This window comes from Gadus chalcogrammus, chromosome 2, assembly GCF_026213295.1.
Source record: "Gadus chalcogrammus isolate NIFS_2021 chromosome 2, NIFS_Gcha_1.0, whole genome shotgun sequence".
Classification (NCBI taxonomy): Eukaryota; Metazoa; Chordata; class Actinopteri; order Gadiformes; family Gadidae; genus Gadus; species Gadus chalcogrammus.
In genome coordinates this window covers 14040674-14060755 of record NC_079413.1, presented here as the reverse complement: position 1 = coordinate 14060755, position 20082 = coordinate 14040674, and the positions used below count along the sequence as shown (strand labels likewise).

Below are 20082 nucleotides of genomic sequence, written 5' to 3'. Positions count from 1 at the left end.
AGAGAGAGAGAGAGAGAGAGAGAGAGAGATGGACAGATGGACAGCAGGCAGGTGAGTAAACAGACAGGAAGGGAAGCAGGCAGACAGACCCACCGGCCAGCCAGTGGGTGAGACAATGCGTCAGGCTGCAGCCAGTGTTCCGAGCTCAGATCAATGTATCTCTCAAGCAGCCCTGATGCACTATTGATATTTACTGAGAAGCTAATGAAGCCTTGTTTAAGATGGCTGTGTACCGGGACCACCCCCCCCACACACACACACACACACACACACACACACGCACACACACACACACACACACACACGCACGCACACACACACACACACACACACACACACACACACACACACACACACACACACACACACACACACACACACACACACACACACACACACACACACACAAACAAACACACTGCCCCACTATGCCCTTGTCATACAGCACACTCAAAGACGCAAACACATAACCATAACACTTTCCCCCCACACACACACACACACACACACACACACACACACACACACACACACACACACACACACACACACACACACACACACACACACACACACACACACACTCACTCCGTCAGAGCTGGCTGATACTTGCTGAGTCATCATAGGATTCAGTGGAGAGCAGCTGGGCCCGAAGCCAGGAAGGCAAGCACGTCCCAGAGGAGCACGTCACTCGCAAGAGACACGCACACAAATCTGCACACACATCCACAAGCACACAGAGCTCAGCACAGCGACACACAGACACACATAAACACATTGCTGTTACAGACACAACACACTGAAAAGCATTATATAAGCGATCGCTGTTATTCGACACAGCCCCTCCCTCAGACATAGCAGCCTCAGAGTGTATATCCCATAATACCAAGGGGGCGGCTGGCGGGTTGATGAAAAGGTGTGTGGGAGTTATGTTACCGTCAGCGGCCAAAGTCAGGCGCATGCTAGCGCTTCTCTGTACCACAGTTCAGCACATTGTAATTCATTCTTCTGTTCTATTGGTCAATGATGTATTGGAGAGTGGGCGACATCGATAAGAGATTGAGTGTGCTTTAGATTAGAATGCAACGCTATTGGCCAAGCATTCTGTCTGATCTCATTGGTGCTGACCACAGAGGTGTCTGTAAGGAGAATGAGCATGCGTGTTAGCCCCGCCCACTCTGCATTGGTTTAGAGTTTGACCAAAATGGCTGCCCGAAAAATCTCAGGATGCAGCCCTTCAATGCAGCCACGATTTCTATTTCACCCTGACCTCACTCAGCCTTGTTGAATTGCATTAGAGCTGATGTATTATGTGCCTAATTGACTATTAATATAGAAAGGCGTCAGGGAAACGATATGGCCCAAATTCCAAAATGGATAGTTAAATTCCAAAAAGGATAGTTAATAATAAAAATATATATATATTATGAAGCTTTTGTGAAATACTGTGTGCCATGCTCTGTTTTTATCACGTTATAAACCGGAAAGGTCAACGTGCCCTTGAATGATCCAAGGGGCACCATTTGCCCTGTGAATCACTGTGATGCAAGCGTATGTTTTGCTTAGACACTAAGAAACACATGACCCATTGTGCTCTCTCTACTTATATATAACTGCATGGCAGTGACTACGTGCCTGATTAATACTGAGATATGAATAAATATTGGACGTAACATTTAGTCATTTTTAAATGACATACATATTTTTCTACCAGAGACAGTGCATTTCTGTACAGAGAAATTCTTTCTCCCCCTTCCTCCCCTCTCCTCCACCCCTGTTCTCCTCTCCTCTACTGCTTTTCCATTCCCTTCCTCTCCTCCCCCCCGTGTCCCCCCCTCTCTTTTCTCCTCATCGCTCCATCCCCTCTCCTCTCCTCCCTTCCAGCCTCCTGTCCTCTCCTCGTCATGTCTCCCGGCCCCTACCATCCTGTGCTCTTCCTCCCTCGCCCCTACCATCCCCCTCTCTCAACTCCTCCCCCGTCACCTCCCTTCTCACCACCAGAGGAGTGAGGCTTCTGGTGGGAGTGGAAGGGGGGTTGCCGATGCTATGTGACGCCTCCTCGTCTGAACGAGTTCCACCGTTGGGTCGTCCCACCTCAGTCCACCCGCCGGCTTTACGTGGGCCAGTGTGTTTGTGTGTATTCTGAGATGATCACGCTGTAGGCGGGCTCGGACGAAAATAACTGGAACCACTTCACACCAACACACACACTGATGTATATTTATATTTCAGACTCTCTACCTGTGACTTGGCAACATACACAGTAGAGATATAGATGGGAGAAGGGAGAGGAGAGGAGAGGAGAGGAGAGGAGAGGAGAGGAGAGGAGAGGAGAGGAGAGGAGAGGAGAGGAGAGGAGAGGAGAGGAGAGGAGAGGAGAGGAGAGGAGAGGATAGGAGAGGAGAGGAGAGGAGAAGAGTGGAGAGGAGAGGAGAGGAGAGGACATGAGAAGAGAGGAGAGGATAGGAGAAGAGAGGAGAGGAGAAGAGTGGAGAGGAGAGGAGAGGAGACGCAGACAGAGAATGAGAGAGGGACAGAGAGAGACAGAGAGAGAGAGAGAGAGAGAGAGAGAGAGAGAGAGAGAGAGAGAGAGAGAGAGAGAGAGAGAGAGAGAGAGAGAGAGAGAGAGAGAGAGAGAGAGAATGAAAAAATGAGGGAAATGCCGAGAAGGATTCTGCTATTCTCTAATTTACCTACCCTATTGGTCTCAATGCCACCCTTTCCAAATCTCTCTCTCTAGCCCTCTCTATCATGTGCTTTCTGCTCCGTTACATCAGAGCTCCTTTGATAGGGAGACAGGAAAGGCGCCGGTGTGGAAGCTGGTGATGCCCGGGAGAGAGAGGCAGCAGGAAAACAGAGCGTGAGAAGGAGAGCGAGGGAGAGAGAGAGAGAGAGAGAGAGAGAGAGAGAGAGAGAGAGAGAGAGAGAGAGAGAGAGAGAGAGAGAGAGAGAGAGGGAGAGAGGGAGAGAGAGAGAGAGAGTACAGTGTAAGAGAGAGGGAGAGACAAAGAATGACAGAGAAAGAATGGAGGAACGAAATAGAACACTAAAGAGCAAGATTCAAGTGAAACACCCTGCATGTGGCGCTAGGATTTGAATGTACACACACACACACACACACACACACACACACACACACACACACACACACACACACACACACACACACACACACGCACACCCCCACACACACACACACATGCACACACACACATACACTTTCAGTAACAAGAAGGGGCGTCAAAATCGGCTGGTTGTCTCATTTTCCCCCCCGGCTCACTCCTGCTTGTGCTTTCCTTACGCGCTGAACGCAATAATAATTATGATAATAATTATAATAATCATAATCAATTTGATTTACAGTATAATGTCGCTTTCGAAAACTCCAAAGGTGCTTTAGAGGAGCAACAAAAACAAGAACAGAAAACAGGCCTGGGTAAAGAGGTGGGGCTTCAGCCTCACACACACATGTGACCATGTTTATGTGTGTGTGTGTGTGTGTGTGTGTGTGTGTGTGTGTGTGTGTGTGTGTGTGTGTGTGTGTGTGTGTGTGTGTGTGTGTGTGTGTGTGTGTGTGTGTGTGTGTGTGTGTGTGTGTGTGCTTGCGTGTGCGTGCGTGCGTGTGTGCGTGTGTGCGTGTGTGTGCTTGCGTGTGTGTGTCCCACAGCCATCGAGCAGAGCATCGAGCAGGAGGAGGGACTGAACAGATCATCAGCAGACCTGAGGATCCGTAAGACACAGGTAAAACACGCCCCTCGCCATATGTTGGACACGCCCACACATTAGTTAGTAACGACCGATTTATAAACGACCTGTGCATGTTGATTCAATGCCATAATTAATAATGGCCAATCGCCATTACACCTCAACATTTATAAAAACCATCCCTTTCCGCATAATGATAACTGAATACATATTTATTAGTTATTATTGGTTCCATCAAAATTCTAAATATTGTAAATCAGAAGATACGCAAGGTCATTGGTCCTTATACCTAATTATGCGCGTAACCATCTGGCTGGTAAAAATATCTTGAATCCAGCCGGCCATTTTTGATTTGACCCTGAAGTATTCTGCTCTGTCATTGGCTGCCACCTACTGTCAATGTGTTTCCTGCTGCCACCTAGTGGCAGTTATGTGAACTTCAGCGTGGCTCGGCTTTTGCAGTATCAGCACAATGACTGCCAAGATGACTGGGATATGACAGCCAGGCCCTGATCTCACACAATATGGATACAGTGTGTGCACTAATGAACACATGATAAGATAACAAACAGATTTACAAGCCCTTTCACACAAAAACACACATGACACAAACACACACACACACACACACACACACACACACACACACACACACACACACACACACACACACACACATACACACACACACAGGTGTGTGTACACACAAACACATGCACAGACACACAAACACACGCACACACAACCATAGATTTCACATACACTTCTCACGTCTATTCATCCAGCTCATATTTCCGGTAACATTTTACAAGGGTTGCAATAATAAACCATTAATTTGCGTTAGTTACAGATGGTACTAATGGTGTTCATGTTAACTAGGGATGTTTATGTTAACTAAGGTATTGGTTTGTATGTAAAGGAATTCACTAATACATTAGGGTTAACCTTAACCCTATTAAATAATGTATAAATGATCAGCTACCATGGAGATCATTAGAAAATTATTACTAGAACATTAGTTAACTATTAATCAACAGTTTATTGACAATTGTTAGTTGTTACTTATTACTGCCTCCATTAATGTTAACTAATAGTTAATTATTGTACTCTTATTGTAACAACATATTTCACTTGCACGCGAGGCCTCTTAATGTGAAACACTTGCATAGTGTTCTACTTTCACAAATGTTCCTCATCAGCGTTGTGTTGCAGGCCTGTGGCCCGGCGGTTTGTTGATCCGAGCACGTCTTGGCCTGCCTCGCTTGTTTACATGCCGCTGAAACCACCCATGATCTCAATGTATACATCAGCGCTGTCCCACAGCTAGGCCCGCGCAGCTGTAGCTCTCCCTTCACATTACCTCTGTCATGTGAAGGATGCAGTGAATCTCGTTGCCACACAGTAGGGGCGAACATAATATAAAGATATAAGGTGTGCACTGTTCAGCAGACAGCTTATTTGGGGGTTTTGACATTACGCTTGAAAAACGATGCATCATAGAGACAGAGTAAGTCGGTATGTCAAAGTCAAAGTCATGCAACAGATGTGTAACAGGCAGCCCTTCCTTTTCTTCTTTATCTGCCTCTTTCTCTGTTTTCTCTCTCTCTCTCTCTTTTCCATTCATTCTTTGTCTCTCCCTCTTTCTCTCTCACTCTGTCTATCTCTAACCACTTCCATATGGTTTCATGTATACATCTCTCATACTTCCTCCCTTCTCTATACCCCAATTTCTCTGCACTTCACCCCTCTCTCTCTCTCTCTCTCTTTCTGTCTTCCCCATATGCTCTGTCTCTCTCTGTCTCTCTGTCTCTGTCTCTCTCTTTCTCTCTTTGTACCCTCACAGCACTCGACGCTGTCGCGTAAGTTTGTAGAGGTGATGACTGAGTACAACACCACGCAGTCCAAGTACCGTGACCGTTGCAAGGACCGCATCCAGAGGCAGCTGGAAATCAGTGAGTCACAGCACCACATCACTCCCCGGCAACCCCTCCACCAATTAGAAAATAACAACCTTAAACAGCTTTCGTGGGCCGGCTTTTAGTCAGTGTCTGGTTTTACCTTTGAGTTTTTATGCTTTTATACACAGGAGATTTGAGGTAGGTTACGTGCTGACGTATGACTACATATTCCAGCATGCTCTGATTCTCCAGACCAGGAATGGGAACACAAATTTTGGGTTATTATGCACCGTCCATCAGATTTTCTGTGAAATGGTCCTGGTGTTAGCAAGGTAAGGTCTGGTTATGGCTGATCTGGGTTCAGCTTCACGGATAGCACTAAAGACCTACTTAAGAAGCGTACAGCTTGAAAATCATGGAGAGATTCAATCCCAAAGTCTGCAGTTACAATCTCTTTGGTTTGCTCTAAAATCACTGCTCCTTACCAGTTAGATATACTGCGCCCTCATCAATTATTTTCAATCACCTCATGTCAATCGAAATCATTTCCAACATCTATATCAATATATATACATACATACAATGTATATATATGCACAAAATAAAAAGCAAATCTGATTAAATGAGCTGCATATACACCCAGATACGCACACATGGACACATACGCACACGTGCAAACCAGGTAGACAGAGTCACGGATTCAGCCTCGGATAAGGCATTTATTTGTGCATAATGTGTGTGTCTGTGTATGAAAACACACAAAGAAGTCATAGACTGCAGCAGTGGTGCGGCTATTTTCTCCGTGAGTTAAGCCCTGACCTTCACAAAGGCAGACACTATTCACACTGGGGCACGCACCAATGCATGCACGCCCGCCCCCACACCAACACTCACACTCACGTGATCATAGTTCCCCCTCCTTCCATTATGTGATTGGCGCACACATCGCTTTCAATCATACAGACCTCGCACACATACCCCCACCCCCCTTACCACCCAAACACACACAGATACACACACACATACAAACACACACACACACACAGACCCATGTTTGTAGAACCACATACACAGGCACGCATTTGCATTGATGCCCGACGATACACCAGATGAGGGGGATGGCGAGGGTGAATGGCGGTGGCCTTGCAAACACTCAGATCAGATGTCAGACGCGACTCTGAGCGCACCGTACACAGAACCAGATACACCGGATCCTCCTACGTGTCAAACCAAAACATCCACCCTTGACACCCCCTCAGCAAACACACACCGCACACACACAAACATACGTAAACACATACACACACACACACACACACCAACCACACACATACACAGACACACACCAACCACAAACGTACACGCACACAAAACCACGCACAGAGATATGCGTGCATGTACGCAAGCACACACACACACATGATGTGGGCATATACATCTATACACCCACACATGCGTGTTCAACGCCCCAGCTGGGACATCACAAACCACTGCGTGTGATAGTAATGGCTCCCGACACAATTAGGTCACTATACTAGTAGGAGAACCCGGAGTGACTAGAGTGAAGGCTAGTTACTAGCCTGCTAGCCCTGATATCAGCATCGGGCTATTTTTATAGCCCAAGCTAACAGTTCTATGTTATCCTATCCTGTATGCTAAATTAACAGGATACATGCTGGATGTCTCAATAAATAACACAATCACTAATCAGTGTCTCTCTCTCTCTCTCTCTCTCTCTCTCTCTCTCTCTCTCTCTCTCTCTCTCTCTCTCTCTCTCTCTCTCTCTCTCTCTCTCTCCCTCTCTCTCTCTCTCTCTCTCTCTCTCTCTCTCTCTCTCTCACTCTCTCTTTCTTTTTCGCTCTCTCTCTCCATCACTCTCTTTCCATTTATCTCTCCCCCTCTCTCTCCCTCCCTTGTCTCCTTCTCTCTCCATTTCACCTACTCTCCTTTGTACTCCACTTTTGCTCCTTTCCTTCTCTCTACCCCTACTTTTCTGTGTGTGTATGCGTGTGTGTGTGTGTGTGTGTGTGTGTGTGTGTGTGTGTGTGTGTGTGTGTGTGTGTGTGTGTGTGTGTGTGTGTGTCTCTATGTGTGTGTGTGTGTGTGTGTGTGTGTGTGTGTGTGTGTGTGTGTGTGTGTGTGTGTCTTTGTGTGAGTGCGTGTGTGTGTGTGTGTGTGTGTGTGTGTGTGTGTGTGTGTGTGTGTGTGCGTGCGTGCGTGCGTGCGTGCGTGCGTGCGTGCGTGCGTGCGTGCGTGCGTGCGTGCGTGCGTGTGTGTGTGTGTGTGTGTGTGTGTGTGTGTGAATGCATGCATCTGTATGTCTGTATGGCTCTTGTGTCTTGCTGTTTGTGTGTGTGTGTGTGTGTTTGTGTGTGTGTGTGTGTGTGTGTGTGTGTGTGTGTGTGTGTTTTTGTATGTGCGTGTGTGTTATTGTGTTTGTGTATGTCTGTATGTGTGTTCATGTGTGTGTGTGTGTGTGTGTGTGTGTGTGTGTGTGTGCGCGTGTGTGTGCGCGTGTCTCTATGTGGGCGTGCATGTATGCCCGACTGTGTGTGTGTGTGTGTGTGTGTGTGTGTGTGTGTGTGTGTGTGTGTGTGTGTGTGTGTGTGTGTGTGTGTGTGTGTGTGTGTGTGTGTGTGTGTGTGTGTGTGTGTGTGTGTGTGTGTGTGTGTGTGTGTACGTGTGTGTGCATGCGTCTCTGCCTGTGCATGTGTGCGCGCGGGTGCATGTGCGCGTGTGTTCCTCAGCTGGGCGAACCACCACCAATGAGGAACTGGAGGATATGTTGGAGAGTGGCAAGCTGGCCATCTTCACGGATGATGTAAGCTCCGCACCTGAGACCTGAGCTCTGCTCTGTATCTGGGTCACTTTGAACTGGCGCTGGTTTGCATCCCTATCGGCTCTTTTTAAAGGGGAGGTGAACCCAAAATCTTTTCGTTTTTTTATACATGACGGTAATCCACCTTTTAAGTTACCACATCGTCATTAAGAGAAAACAGAGTGTAAAATCCTCTGTTTCTCACAATGAAAGGGACACGAGTGGCGAAGTGTGTGGGTTCGTGGAGCTCCGTGTGGGCAGGGGTCGATTATTTTGGCCCCATTCGAGAGAGGGTTAATCTCCTCGGACACTTCCAACATGCGTGTTTCATATACAACATCGTTGATATCAACGCTCATTCACAACGACTGTACTCGCTTAAAATAAAGTACCTCAGCATTACAATATCTTGTAGTGATCAGTTCCAATTTGAACTGAAACATTGGGTTCACTTACACTTTAAAATTAGGGAGGCAAAACATCCATGAGGTGCGCTGTTACATCAAGTGAATACGGCCCATGCCCCTATTCTGCACCTTTCGAAGAGGAAAAGAAAGAAATCTCTTTTCAATTTGTCAAACATGTCTGGTTACGTTGGAGCCATGTTTATGCAAACGTAGTGCCATTGACAAAAGCTGGGTTGACTTCGAGCTGGCTTTAGTCAATGGCATGACGGTGGTTTTTATTTTGACTTTGTTTGATATTTGTTCAGGTAGGTTTATGAGGTAAGTTATGTTTAGGTGCATTCCAAAGGATGACTACGCATCCTAACACCCCCAGAAAAAGAAGACTGGAATGTGTCTATAAATATATGTGGATTTGGGGTTAGTTTTAAGCATTTGCAAAAGTTTAAGTGATTTCTTAAACTTAATTAGAGTCTTCTTCAGAAGACTCTAATTAACTTGGTTGCAGGTTTTGCCTTAAGGTGATCTGGTTCGTTAAATCTCAACACTATCTAGCTACCTAATACCAACAGGGCCATAACTAAAAGGCGTGGCAAATTCTTCTTGTTAGGTGTTACAATAGCTTGTACACCTACAAACAATGCTGTTTGCATCTTAAATTACACTGTTTTGTGATGCTGTTGTTCTTTTGAACAACAGCCTTATAATTTTTTTAAAGTCACAGGTAAACTTGGTTACTTGGAACACCAAGTGGGCTGACCTCTTGTGAGGTCGATCAACACCCATTCTAATTCCACAACCCACCTGCAAAATAAAACACAAATCACAGTGACGGGTGATTCACGTCCATGCGATAATGGCGATGATTTCGTTCACAAAAGTCTCTTTGAAACCCGTAACGTCCCCCGCAGATCAAGATGGACTCCCAGATGACCAAGCAGGCTCTGAATGAGATCGAGACCCGACACACTGAGATCATCAAACTGGAAAACAGCATCCGTGAGCTACATGACATGTTCGTGGACATGGCCATGCTGGTCGAGAGCCAGGTAGGGAAGGCCGCACACAAAAAAGTATATCAACAGAAAAAATGTTTGTTTGCTTTGACAGCAATAATTATTTTGTTTCAAGTAAGAATTTTTAAATTTTGACCTCAATTATTTACATGTTAAACTGTTCAAACGGAATCACCGTGTTGAGTTACTTTGTGATGTCTTTCCCAGGGAGAGATGATTGACAGAATTGAGTACAATGTGGAACACTCCGTGGACTACGTAGAGCGAGCTGTATCTGATACCAAGAAGGCAGTCAAATACCAGAGCCAAGCGCGCAAGGTAACATACACACGTGCATTCACAAACCCAAAAACACACACACACACACACACACACTTACACACATAAATAAAGTGTAGAGAGATGTAGTCTCAGAAAAGCCGCAGCAATTTTCTGCCAAAGTTGTCTGTACAAGCTAGCATAAAATGTCAACGTATATGTATGCAACACTTCAATTCTATTCATTTTCCCGGTAAAAGCATTTCAGTCACAGAGAAAGGCAAGGTGACGCAACGCCGAAGGCCATTCCCCTCAAACCCCTTTGGCCATCTATATTTATCTGACAAGAGTCTTTTTTTTTCACACTTCCACTTCTCTCCCTCTCTCTCCCTCTCTCTCCCTCTCCCTCTCTTCTACCTCCTGTTTCCCTTTATTCCACTTCCTGTTCCTTTTTCTACTTCCTGTCTCTCCCTTCCACTTCCTGACTCCTTCTTCCACTTCTTCCCTCTCCCTCTTCCACTTCCTGTCTCTCTCTTCCACTTCCTGTCTCTCTCTCCCTCTTGCTGTCCCCCTCTGCAGAAGAAGATCATGATCATCATCTGCTGCGTCATCCTGGGCGTGGTCCTGGCGTCAACCATTGGCGGAACGCTGGGCTTCTAGAACAACCTCTAACGCCCTGCCCCCCCCCCCCCAAAACCAGCCCCTCCTCCCAACTACCCACCCAACCACTAACCCCCACCCTCCCAGCCCCCCCCCACGCCCTCCCTTCGACGACCGTTGCCGAGCCTGACCAACCCGCTCCACTGAGCGAAACCAACCGACCAACCAACCAACCAACCAACCAACCAACCAACCCGACCGACAGCCAGCAGAAAATAGAGAAAGACGACGATTAACAGCAACAACACAAACAAAGATGCAAGAGGGATGGCCAGTCAGCTAGGAAGACACAACTCAACGATGACAGATAAGAGGATAGATGAGGTGTACCCTGAGGCCGGGTGGGGGTTCAAAAAAACAAAGACAAATAGAAAAAAAATGATAAAAATGCCATCACATTCTAGCTGACTAAAACACATAACGAATACAAAAAAGAGAGTACAAATAAGCCTAACTATTTATTACAATTGTACATGTAAATGTATTGTATGAAGCAACACATGGGTTAGCTACCTGTAAAGAAATTAGGATCTATGCGATTTTGCTTTGTTCTCTGTTTTTGTTTTGTTGATTGTTTATTTCGTTGTGGTGGGTCTCCAAGGACAGAACTAGTGGCTGCTGTGGATCTGTGGGGCATCCATCCAACAGCAAACTCTTTTTTTGTGTTTGAGCCAGAGTTTCTAAACATATTATAGGATGTATTTGACTATGCTCTTGTCAATGTTGTAGAGACATGTAGGAGTGAAGAATGGTCACTTTCCACCGGGCATTCTTCAGTTCTAATGAAAGCAATTCCAGAGCTAAATACTTTGAGAGCGCGTCTTTCAGAACTTGAACGTGTTCTAGCAATAACCATTCTGGAACGCGGCGTCGTAGAGCTGAGCATTCTGGGACGACGCCGATCACAGTCTTTAGCTCTCCCTGTCGTAGTGAGCTAAAAGTAGAGCACTCACTCTCTGGCTCTTTGCACAACCTGTCTCCTTCATGCTAAAACGAAGGAAAGTCATCGACATTGCAGGCAATTCTTCGGAAACAGATAGGTTACACACTTCTGTCCTTCCTTTATTTGACCAATTGGAGGAGCTCCCCAGCCAGCCACAAACTTGGCATCATTTTATTTATTTTTTCTTGGTCCAGTATGGAAGCACACACACCTAATATGGATGAGTCTGTTTCAGTCGGGAAGTTCATTGGTTTGTAGACCACTGTGGAGGCTAGACATTGACAGTGGCAGGTTGTCATGGTAACCCCTTCTCCCCCCTCCCCCCCTCAACATCCCTTTTCCATTCAAAAAATATTTGATGGAAGAGCAAATTTGGCAAGGGTTTGGTTGGCATGAAGATAAAAGTGAGGCGGGAAAGTGACAGACTATGCAAACTATGCAGCTTAGAAATAAGAGAGACACCTTCTCCAACCCCCCTCCCCCCCTCAGTTTTCCCCACCAAAAGTAGCCAATAACAAACAAGGACTCATGTGAAGGAGTAATGAAGCAAAAAAAGAATCAATGCGCGTCATTATCTCGCTATCGTACACAGACTTCAGGACTATTCATAAAGAAGAGATTATATCAAAAAGTAATTCCATTAAAGGATAGGATATTGGTCAACTCTAGAAAATGTAAAAAATACAAAATAGACAGAAAAAAAAATTGTAATGCTGGCTTGTCCTGGTCCCCGAGTATCACGATGAAACTGGTTTCATTGGGTTTTGTTTTTCCTTTTGGTTTCACTTTCATTTTCCTCCAGGAAGGTTTACTTTGTTTCCCTGGCTCTGTGGTTTAGTGGTGCTGCTGTTTTTTAGTGCACGTGTGACGTGTTCCTGTGACGTAACCGTCTGCCATAATGACGTAGAAGCGTGTTGTAGTAGCTATGGTTTCAATACGTTCGCCTGTACGTTAGCCTTGCTATCACGACCCCCCGGCCCCTCCCCCCTCGGTCCTCGCCCTTCCCCCTCTAAACCCCTCTAAACACACACAGCCCTCTCATCTCCTCCTTTCCGAGTTTGTTTGTGTGCGTGTGTGTGTGTGTGTGTGTGTGTGTGTGTGTGTGTGTGTGTGTGTGTGTGTGTGTGTGTGTGTGTGTGTGTGTGTGTGTGTGTGTGTGTGTGTGTGTGTGTGTGTGTGTGTGTGTGTGTGTGTGTGTCTGTGTGTGTGTGTTCGAACACTGGACTTGAATACACATCATATAAATGCCTGAGATTTCCAGGTGCTAACAAAATGGCCGTTGGGTGGAGAGTGGGAAAATGACCTCGTGGCAGGGTGTCTTCTCATTGGTGGATTCTCTCTCTGAAAGTATCACTAAACTCATTCATTAACATGTATGCACATAGGAAACCCACATGTATTCAAAAACACACACCACTGCGTAAAAGTAATGATCCATGATGCTTCATACAAAAAAAACATCTTTCTCATACTATTCGAGTGTTTGTTAAGATAGTACTGGGTGTACCACATAGACCTTATAGAGACTAAAAGTGAGGGTAACATAATGAGAACATTAAACAAAAAATGCAAATATGGTTACGTTGGTAAGAGTGTAGATTCAGTTGACTTTTAAGGCAAAATCTGTTACAAGCATATTTTATCCCAAAATTGTGCTGTGGAATAGTGTGACAGATTGTGTCTAAATTCTGTTAGTGTCGATGCAGATATGTTACAAAGGGCAGCACATTGCTAGCAGTGTAGCAGGTTCTATGATGCAGAGGCGACCATTGTCTCTGTTGAGGCCAACCTAATATTAAGTCTACCTGCACGGCACCTTAATACCACTCCACACGCTCTACTACCCTATCAAATGTATTATTTATTTCCACGTTGGTATTGTTACACTAGACACAAAATAACACAATGATACTTAGGTTTCACCAACACTACCGTGTAGGGTTACTGTAGACAGCAAAGTGCAGTTCTTTTTTTTGCATTAGTGGTTGAGTGCTGTAAGCATGGTGTGGATATTCAGCTAATGTTGACCCAAAACCGCCGTCAACCTCTTCCCTGCCTGCAGCACAATCTCACTTGCGGATGAAAATGTGCGTGTGTGTGGGTGTGTGCACATGCATGTGTGTGTGTGAGTGTTTTTACACATGCGTGAGCTAAGGTGTTATGACAGTTTGGGGCCACCAACATGCGAGCATGATTCCGTCTTAGAAAGCTACACTTGTGCCCACTGTGCCCCCTACCACCACCAACCATCACATCACCTACACACCTCAAATACTCACTTCGATACATTCAAATACAACATGATCTATCACAAAAGAAGAGGACATGATTATATAGTGCACCTTGAGCATGCACGCCTGCACTGTTCTCCGCGCTCAACATTAAAGCAATAAAAACAGTTTTGCTTTAGATTTTCTTTAATGAGGGAAGATTTCCAGATAGACTTCTTCTTCCCATTATCTCCCCCGTGTGTCAATCAGAAAAAACACTCTTAGATATGAATAAGATGCGCTACATCACCGTTACATTACTCCTGGCTGTCCCTGCAAGGAATAGGCTTGATCAAGTAGTATGTGTTTGTCTGTTGTTGTAGAAATAGAAACAGAAGTGTAGTTGTTTGTATATGCGGTGAAAGGCCAAGGCTTTTTATTTGCCGTCCGATTCATCGGTAGAGAGGAGCAGAGGGACAGATGATTTTTTTTTAATATATTTTATGTATTTATTTATTTGTTGAGTTTCTTAAACCAAAACGTACTTATGAATTCAGACCAAAACCAAAGTATAGTAAGCTTAGTTAGTCCTCAAAACAGTAAAATTCCACTAGATTTTTATCTGAGAGAAATTATCTTAAAACTTTGTACTATTGATTGCTGATGTTGCTTGCTGTGTGGCATTACTAAGATGTTTGGTAACAAGCTGTCATGCTTTTTATAAGTTAGAGTTTCCTATACCGACATGAACCAGCCAATACAGGACTTCTATCTCACTTACCTATTGGCTGCTTCAACACACGTTCACATATAAATACTCAACGTTGATCCTTTTTCCGTTTGTAACTTAAATAATACTTAAGCGTATTATTGTTTTGTTTTAAGTGTATTAACCACAACTAAACAGAACACAAACTGGACTATCTAGCAACGTGTATCTTAGAAGTTATAGGTGTTAGGCTTAAAATAAAATGACATGGAGGAGGGGTTAGACAACAGTTAAAACACCTTTAAGGTGACCTGCACTTGAGGAGGTCAGCGAGAAAAAAACTCTGTTTCCAACTTTGACATCACAACTGACCTCACTACCGTTCATGTTTTGTACGCATAATCAGTCGGTTTTTAAAGTTGTCGGGCCGGCAGTTGCCATGGTGATTTTCTTTCGGTCAAAATAATCTCTGCTGTGGTAAGGGATGGTCGTGCTGGTGTTGTCAAGGGATCTGGTTTGTGGTAATGTGTGAATGGATGGCTATCTTAGTCAAAAGATGTGTGTAATATAAAATAAAGGGACCCCAAATGAGGACCCCCTATCCATTTCAGCACTGGCCAGCATGTTTGTTTTTTAAATATGCTTCTGTAGATAAACTGTGCTTTGGTATGTGTGTGTGTGTGTGTGTGTGTGTATGTGTGTCTGTTTGTGTGTGTGTGTGTGTGTGTGTGTGTGTGTGTGTGTGTGTGTGTGTGTGTGTGTGTGTGTGTGTGTGTGTGTGTGTGTGTGTGTGTGTGTGTGTGTGTGTGTGTGTGTGTGTGTGTGTGTGCGTGTGTTTTTAGCTTTTGCGCTGCAGATAAAAGTGTATTTTAAGCGGGCGTTTAATTTTGTGTTCAGGCGTATTTATTTTGTATTAAGTGATTAAGCTAATATGGCATGTTTCTTATTAAAGGCTGGAAACAAGTCAAATTATCGCCATCAAACATACAATTTTTCCCCATTCTTAAATTTTTGAACTGAATACAACATTAAATGACACTAAATGGACATTGCAGGAAGTATGTAAAAACCATGTGTCCGTACAATGGCTTTCAGGCCCCTCTTCCTGTTGGTGTTGTAGCTGTTGATTGGTGGACGATAATGATAAGGCGAGGAAGCCCGCCCACTTTTTTGCCACCGGGCCCCGTCCCCTTCCGTTGTGTGTACTAATAATATAAAGGCATGCAAATCTTTGAGCTTCGTGGAGTTTGCATGGTGACGTCTTTCGTTCTTCTACTTTCTGCTCCCCCTCCTTCTACCCCCCACAACCCCCAAAACCCCTCACTTGACCCCCAGACACCCAAGCCATGTTGTGCACTTTATCGCTGGTCTGAATCCCCTCCCCCCACCAAGCTTTTCCACCTGCAGCCAACTCAAGATGCTCTCATGCAGTACTCATGCAGTACTCTGGTTTGGACAGTTGCTGGTTCTAACTGTCTTCAGTTGGAAATATGTCCCACACGGTAGAGCGTGTGGAAGGCTTCCTCACTATGGGACAGGGAGCGTCCGAGAGAGGGGGTCCTTTGTAAAGGCTGTCGGTTTATTTCTTTATTCCGTTGTATAGTCATCCATCTCTGGATGGTCTGAGGCCAGGGGATGTAATATCCCCATCCCCCCCATCCCCTGCCCCCGATCACACGCCCCTTCCGCAAAAGCCCCTCCCCTTCACTAGGAAATGGTAGTTAATGGTAGTTCTTTTGAATCGTTTATGAGTCGTTTGTTTTCGTGGCTACAGTATACCGTGTGTTTGTCGTGAGAAACTTGCCCTTCCTATTTTGGAAATATTTGGTTCTTCTTCCGATCGGCAGAAAAAACCTGCAACTTGTAGAGTTCCTTTTTTTTTACCCAGCATGCCCTTGCCCTCCTCCTGCCCCCGCCCCCACTCTTCCTGCCCCCCCTCCCTACCCCCCACCACCCATCCCCTACTCCTCCGTGGTATAAAGATTGGTATCTAGATGTGTGTATGCGCAAGCGCACGTCACCAGTTGCGTGAGCATGTACGAGCAGCGCAAGTTGTTTCTGTGTGTTTGTTCGTTTGTTTTGGGTTTTCCTTGTGATGGGAGAAAAAATGTCAGAAAGGAACAGATGCGATGAGAATATACATATTTACTGAGGCTATTATTATTACTGGCATTCTATTTATTACGGAAAAAACTAATGAAAAGCAACTGCTCCTTGCTCCCCCCCCCCCCACCATCCTTAATCCCACGCAATTGAATAAATGTTCACCGTTAATATGAAAGAGCACAACGCGAGTGGAGTTTACACTTAGTTTACAATCACAAATGTAGGAAACATAAGCGCTAACCGTAGCTAAATAATAAAGCTAACTGAAACCTTGCCCCTCACCTGCCATTTAGTTCACTAGTAGGCCTATGTGGGTCTGTCGGCCAGGCGATCCAGCTTCGAGAAACGCATTGATAAACAGAATGCATAGATTTATTATGACCACCACACTCTGATAACCACACATGTTTCATCATTGTTTTCTTGATGAGGTGATTCAAACGATTAGAGCCAAACTACGGTTTACGGTAACGACTCGTACACACACCTCTTCCTGGCTGACTTAACTTTTGTGAGACAATGGTGGTGCTTTATCCTGGTTATTATTGATTATTATCAACAATAATATTTGTTTTGTATAATTATTATACTTACCATTTGATTCTGATGATGGTTATTGCTATTGTGTTCTGTACAACCTATCTACCGGTCTCCATGTTCACACTCAGTAGCGATGCCTTGCTGTAGGTTCCAGGGGTGGCTCACCACTCAGTCCAGATACTACAATACTACACTTTTTTTGGGAGAGTGACATCACTCGTTTCCATATGTATATGATTTAGATAACGTGCAGGTATATAATTCAGATGGTGAAGAGTTGAACTCCTACGAACCTAACGGCATTGTTCTGTGTGTGTGTGAGTGAAGACTGTGGCCTTGTCAACTGAAATCACATATGTAGGGAACAATAACATATATATATATATAATATATATATATATAAAATATATATTTACCTGTATGTATGTGGCTGTGTAGCCATCTTGCTTAAATCAACTGTGTATCAATTAAAACATTTTTGGTCAGAGCGTTGTATGAAACACGGAGGAACAAAAATGGTTGGGGAGCACAACTGCACATTCTTAAACTCAGACTATTCCACTTAAAGCAGGAGTGGAAGTTGTCTACGGAAATCTGAAGCGGGAACCGGACAGGACGATTGGTCTGTCCTGACCCACTGGTTAATCACACACCGTTCCTCCAATCACATTCAAGTCTGCAGTCGAAGAAGAAAGTTGTTTTGCTCGCCCATCATTTTGATCTTCCATGCAGAACGAAATTCAAAACCAAAACCTGTTTAGTACCTCGCTCTGGAAGAGGAAATATTTTATTTCATTATGTTTTTATTTATTTCAATGTGACCTGCTTCCTGGGCAGCCACGGCCATGACTACGTGTCTATAGGGGTGTACGCTGATGACGTTGATGTATTTATTTACGTATTTATTATTCACTGCCCAGGTCCATCCGCCCGCCACCCCACCCCCTTCCTTCTCCTCCTCTTATTCTCTGCTCTCTCCAGTAACTGAGACAGTATTTGTTTTTGTATCAGTGTTTCTTTGTCACCAGTAGGAGGGGTGGTGGGAGGGGCCAACTGAAGGGATGTGACCATAGACCACACCCACAAGGTCTCCATCATAGCCAAAAGGAGTCACACACTTAAATAATCAGTACATACATTGTCATTACAATCATTATTATTATAATTATCGTCATTATTATTATTATTAGTATTGTTGCTATTATTGTTATTATTACGATATATGACAAAGAAAAATGCAGTACGACTATAAAAACCCCGGCGGGAGAAAGACAGAGCTTCACGCGAAGTGATCAAACGTACTCAACAACTTTCAAAATGGGAGGTTGTGATGATTCTATAATAGCAATGATTTAAAGAAACACAGAGGGTTATGTTATCATTAATAATAGTAGTAATATTGAATATTGAATGCTCGCAATTTTGTCAAAACTGAAACTGGATTCTTTGTGTTATGTAATTATTGTAAATAACTTCAAAGAGAGAAAAAATGACTTGCATGTCTATGTATAAATCTACTGATATCTCTATTCCTGTCAAAGTTGACAAGTTGCTCCACCTCTGTCCTTTTTCAACTGTATCGCTAGTATCCTTTGCTTTATTTTCTCTCTTCTCTTTCACCCCCTCCCCGCCCCTCCTCCAGTCCCTCAGCCCCCCCCCCCTCACACTCCACCTCCCCTTCCACCCCCTGAAAGTCGAGTGGTGGTGGTGGACCCCCCCCCCCCCCCTCCCGTTCCCCGCGCCCTTTACTTTGAGGCACACCTGGGTGGGGGCGCAGGGAGATCGAGTGAGAGAGCACAGCTTACAACGTCCTCGTCTGCCATTCCATGCTCAGAAGCTGCATTGACCACTCCCAAAAAAAAACCTAGTTAGGCCCATGGGCTATTTCTCGAAGATGGAAATACATGATGTTATAATATATATAGATACCACTGTGGCTCTACGACTATAGAAGGCCCAGGGGTTGTTTAGTTATATTATGCAATTCGATTCATATCTATTTATTTTTCAGGGTTGTCTTAACACAAGGAGATTTTTCCCCACGCAGGCTTTATAGTGACCCCTTGTCCAGCCGTACAATGAAAAGCTCTGATCTAGATCCAAAAAAAACAATCATACCGGTGCAGTTGTGTGCATGCAATGTAGACGCATCCTGAGCCACAACCCCTTCTTGCCATTACTCCACATCCAGAGGCCCCGCCCACTGGCTCCTCTGATGAAAGTGCTTCCCTCCATATAATGATACCGAGGCCCCAAGGAGCCAACAGTCCACCTCACCTGACAACCAACACCGTGCACGCTCTCTCTCTTTCCCCCCAGCAGCCGTCTCCGCCCAGTGCCGCCCACCCACAACCCCCCCTCGCTCTGTCTGTCTGTCTGTCTGCTTGTCTGTCCTGTCTGCCAGTTTCTCCTTCTCTGAACGCATCTCTCTCCAGCCACAATGTCCCTGGGAGTTAACTCCCGCTCTCTGTCGGTGGGGGGCACAAGCATAGTCCTTTTACAAGACACCATATACCTTTTACAATTGATGATATGGAGCCAGGATTCCACCAGGGGCCTCCTGAAGAGGGAGGGGCCCTAGCCTTACACCCTAGGCTGTAGTGACCGTGAGTGCAATACACACAGGGTTTTCTAGCGACAGAGGACAAACAACACACAGCCTTTCCTCTGTGGCGCCGGCTCTCCCCTGTACTGGACGACTCAGAGAGCGTCCATCTTGAAGCACCCGTAGCCAAATGAACCTTCCTGTTCCCCTCAGGAACGCGCCAACGCCCGAGAGGAGGTCACCATATAGACGTTACGGATAGGGGGGTTG

At 45.1% G+C, this 20082-nt stretch overlaps 1 protein-coding gene across 1 annotated transcript in view; it reads left to right on the top strand.

Annotated features, from left to right (window-relative positions):
• Positions 1–10759, top strand: part of stx1b (syntaxin 1B) — a 27494-nt gene extending 16735 nt beyond the window's left edge. Inside the window, exons 2-7 of the mRNA XM_056606012.1 lie at positions 3668–3741; positions 5549–5657; positions 8351–8424; positions 9737–9874; positions 10049–10159; positions 10679–10759. Of these exons, the coding sequence (XP_056461987.1) occupies positions 3668–3741; positions 5549–5657; positions 8351–8424; positions 9737–9874; positions 10049–10159; positions 10679–10759 (587 nt within the window). The remainder of the gene's footprint in view (positions 1–3667; positions 3742–5548; positions 5658–8350; positions 8425–9736; positions 9875–10048; positions 10160–10678) is intronic.
• The last annotated feature ends 9323 nt before the right edge of the window (positions 10760–20082 follow it).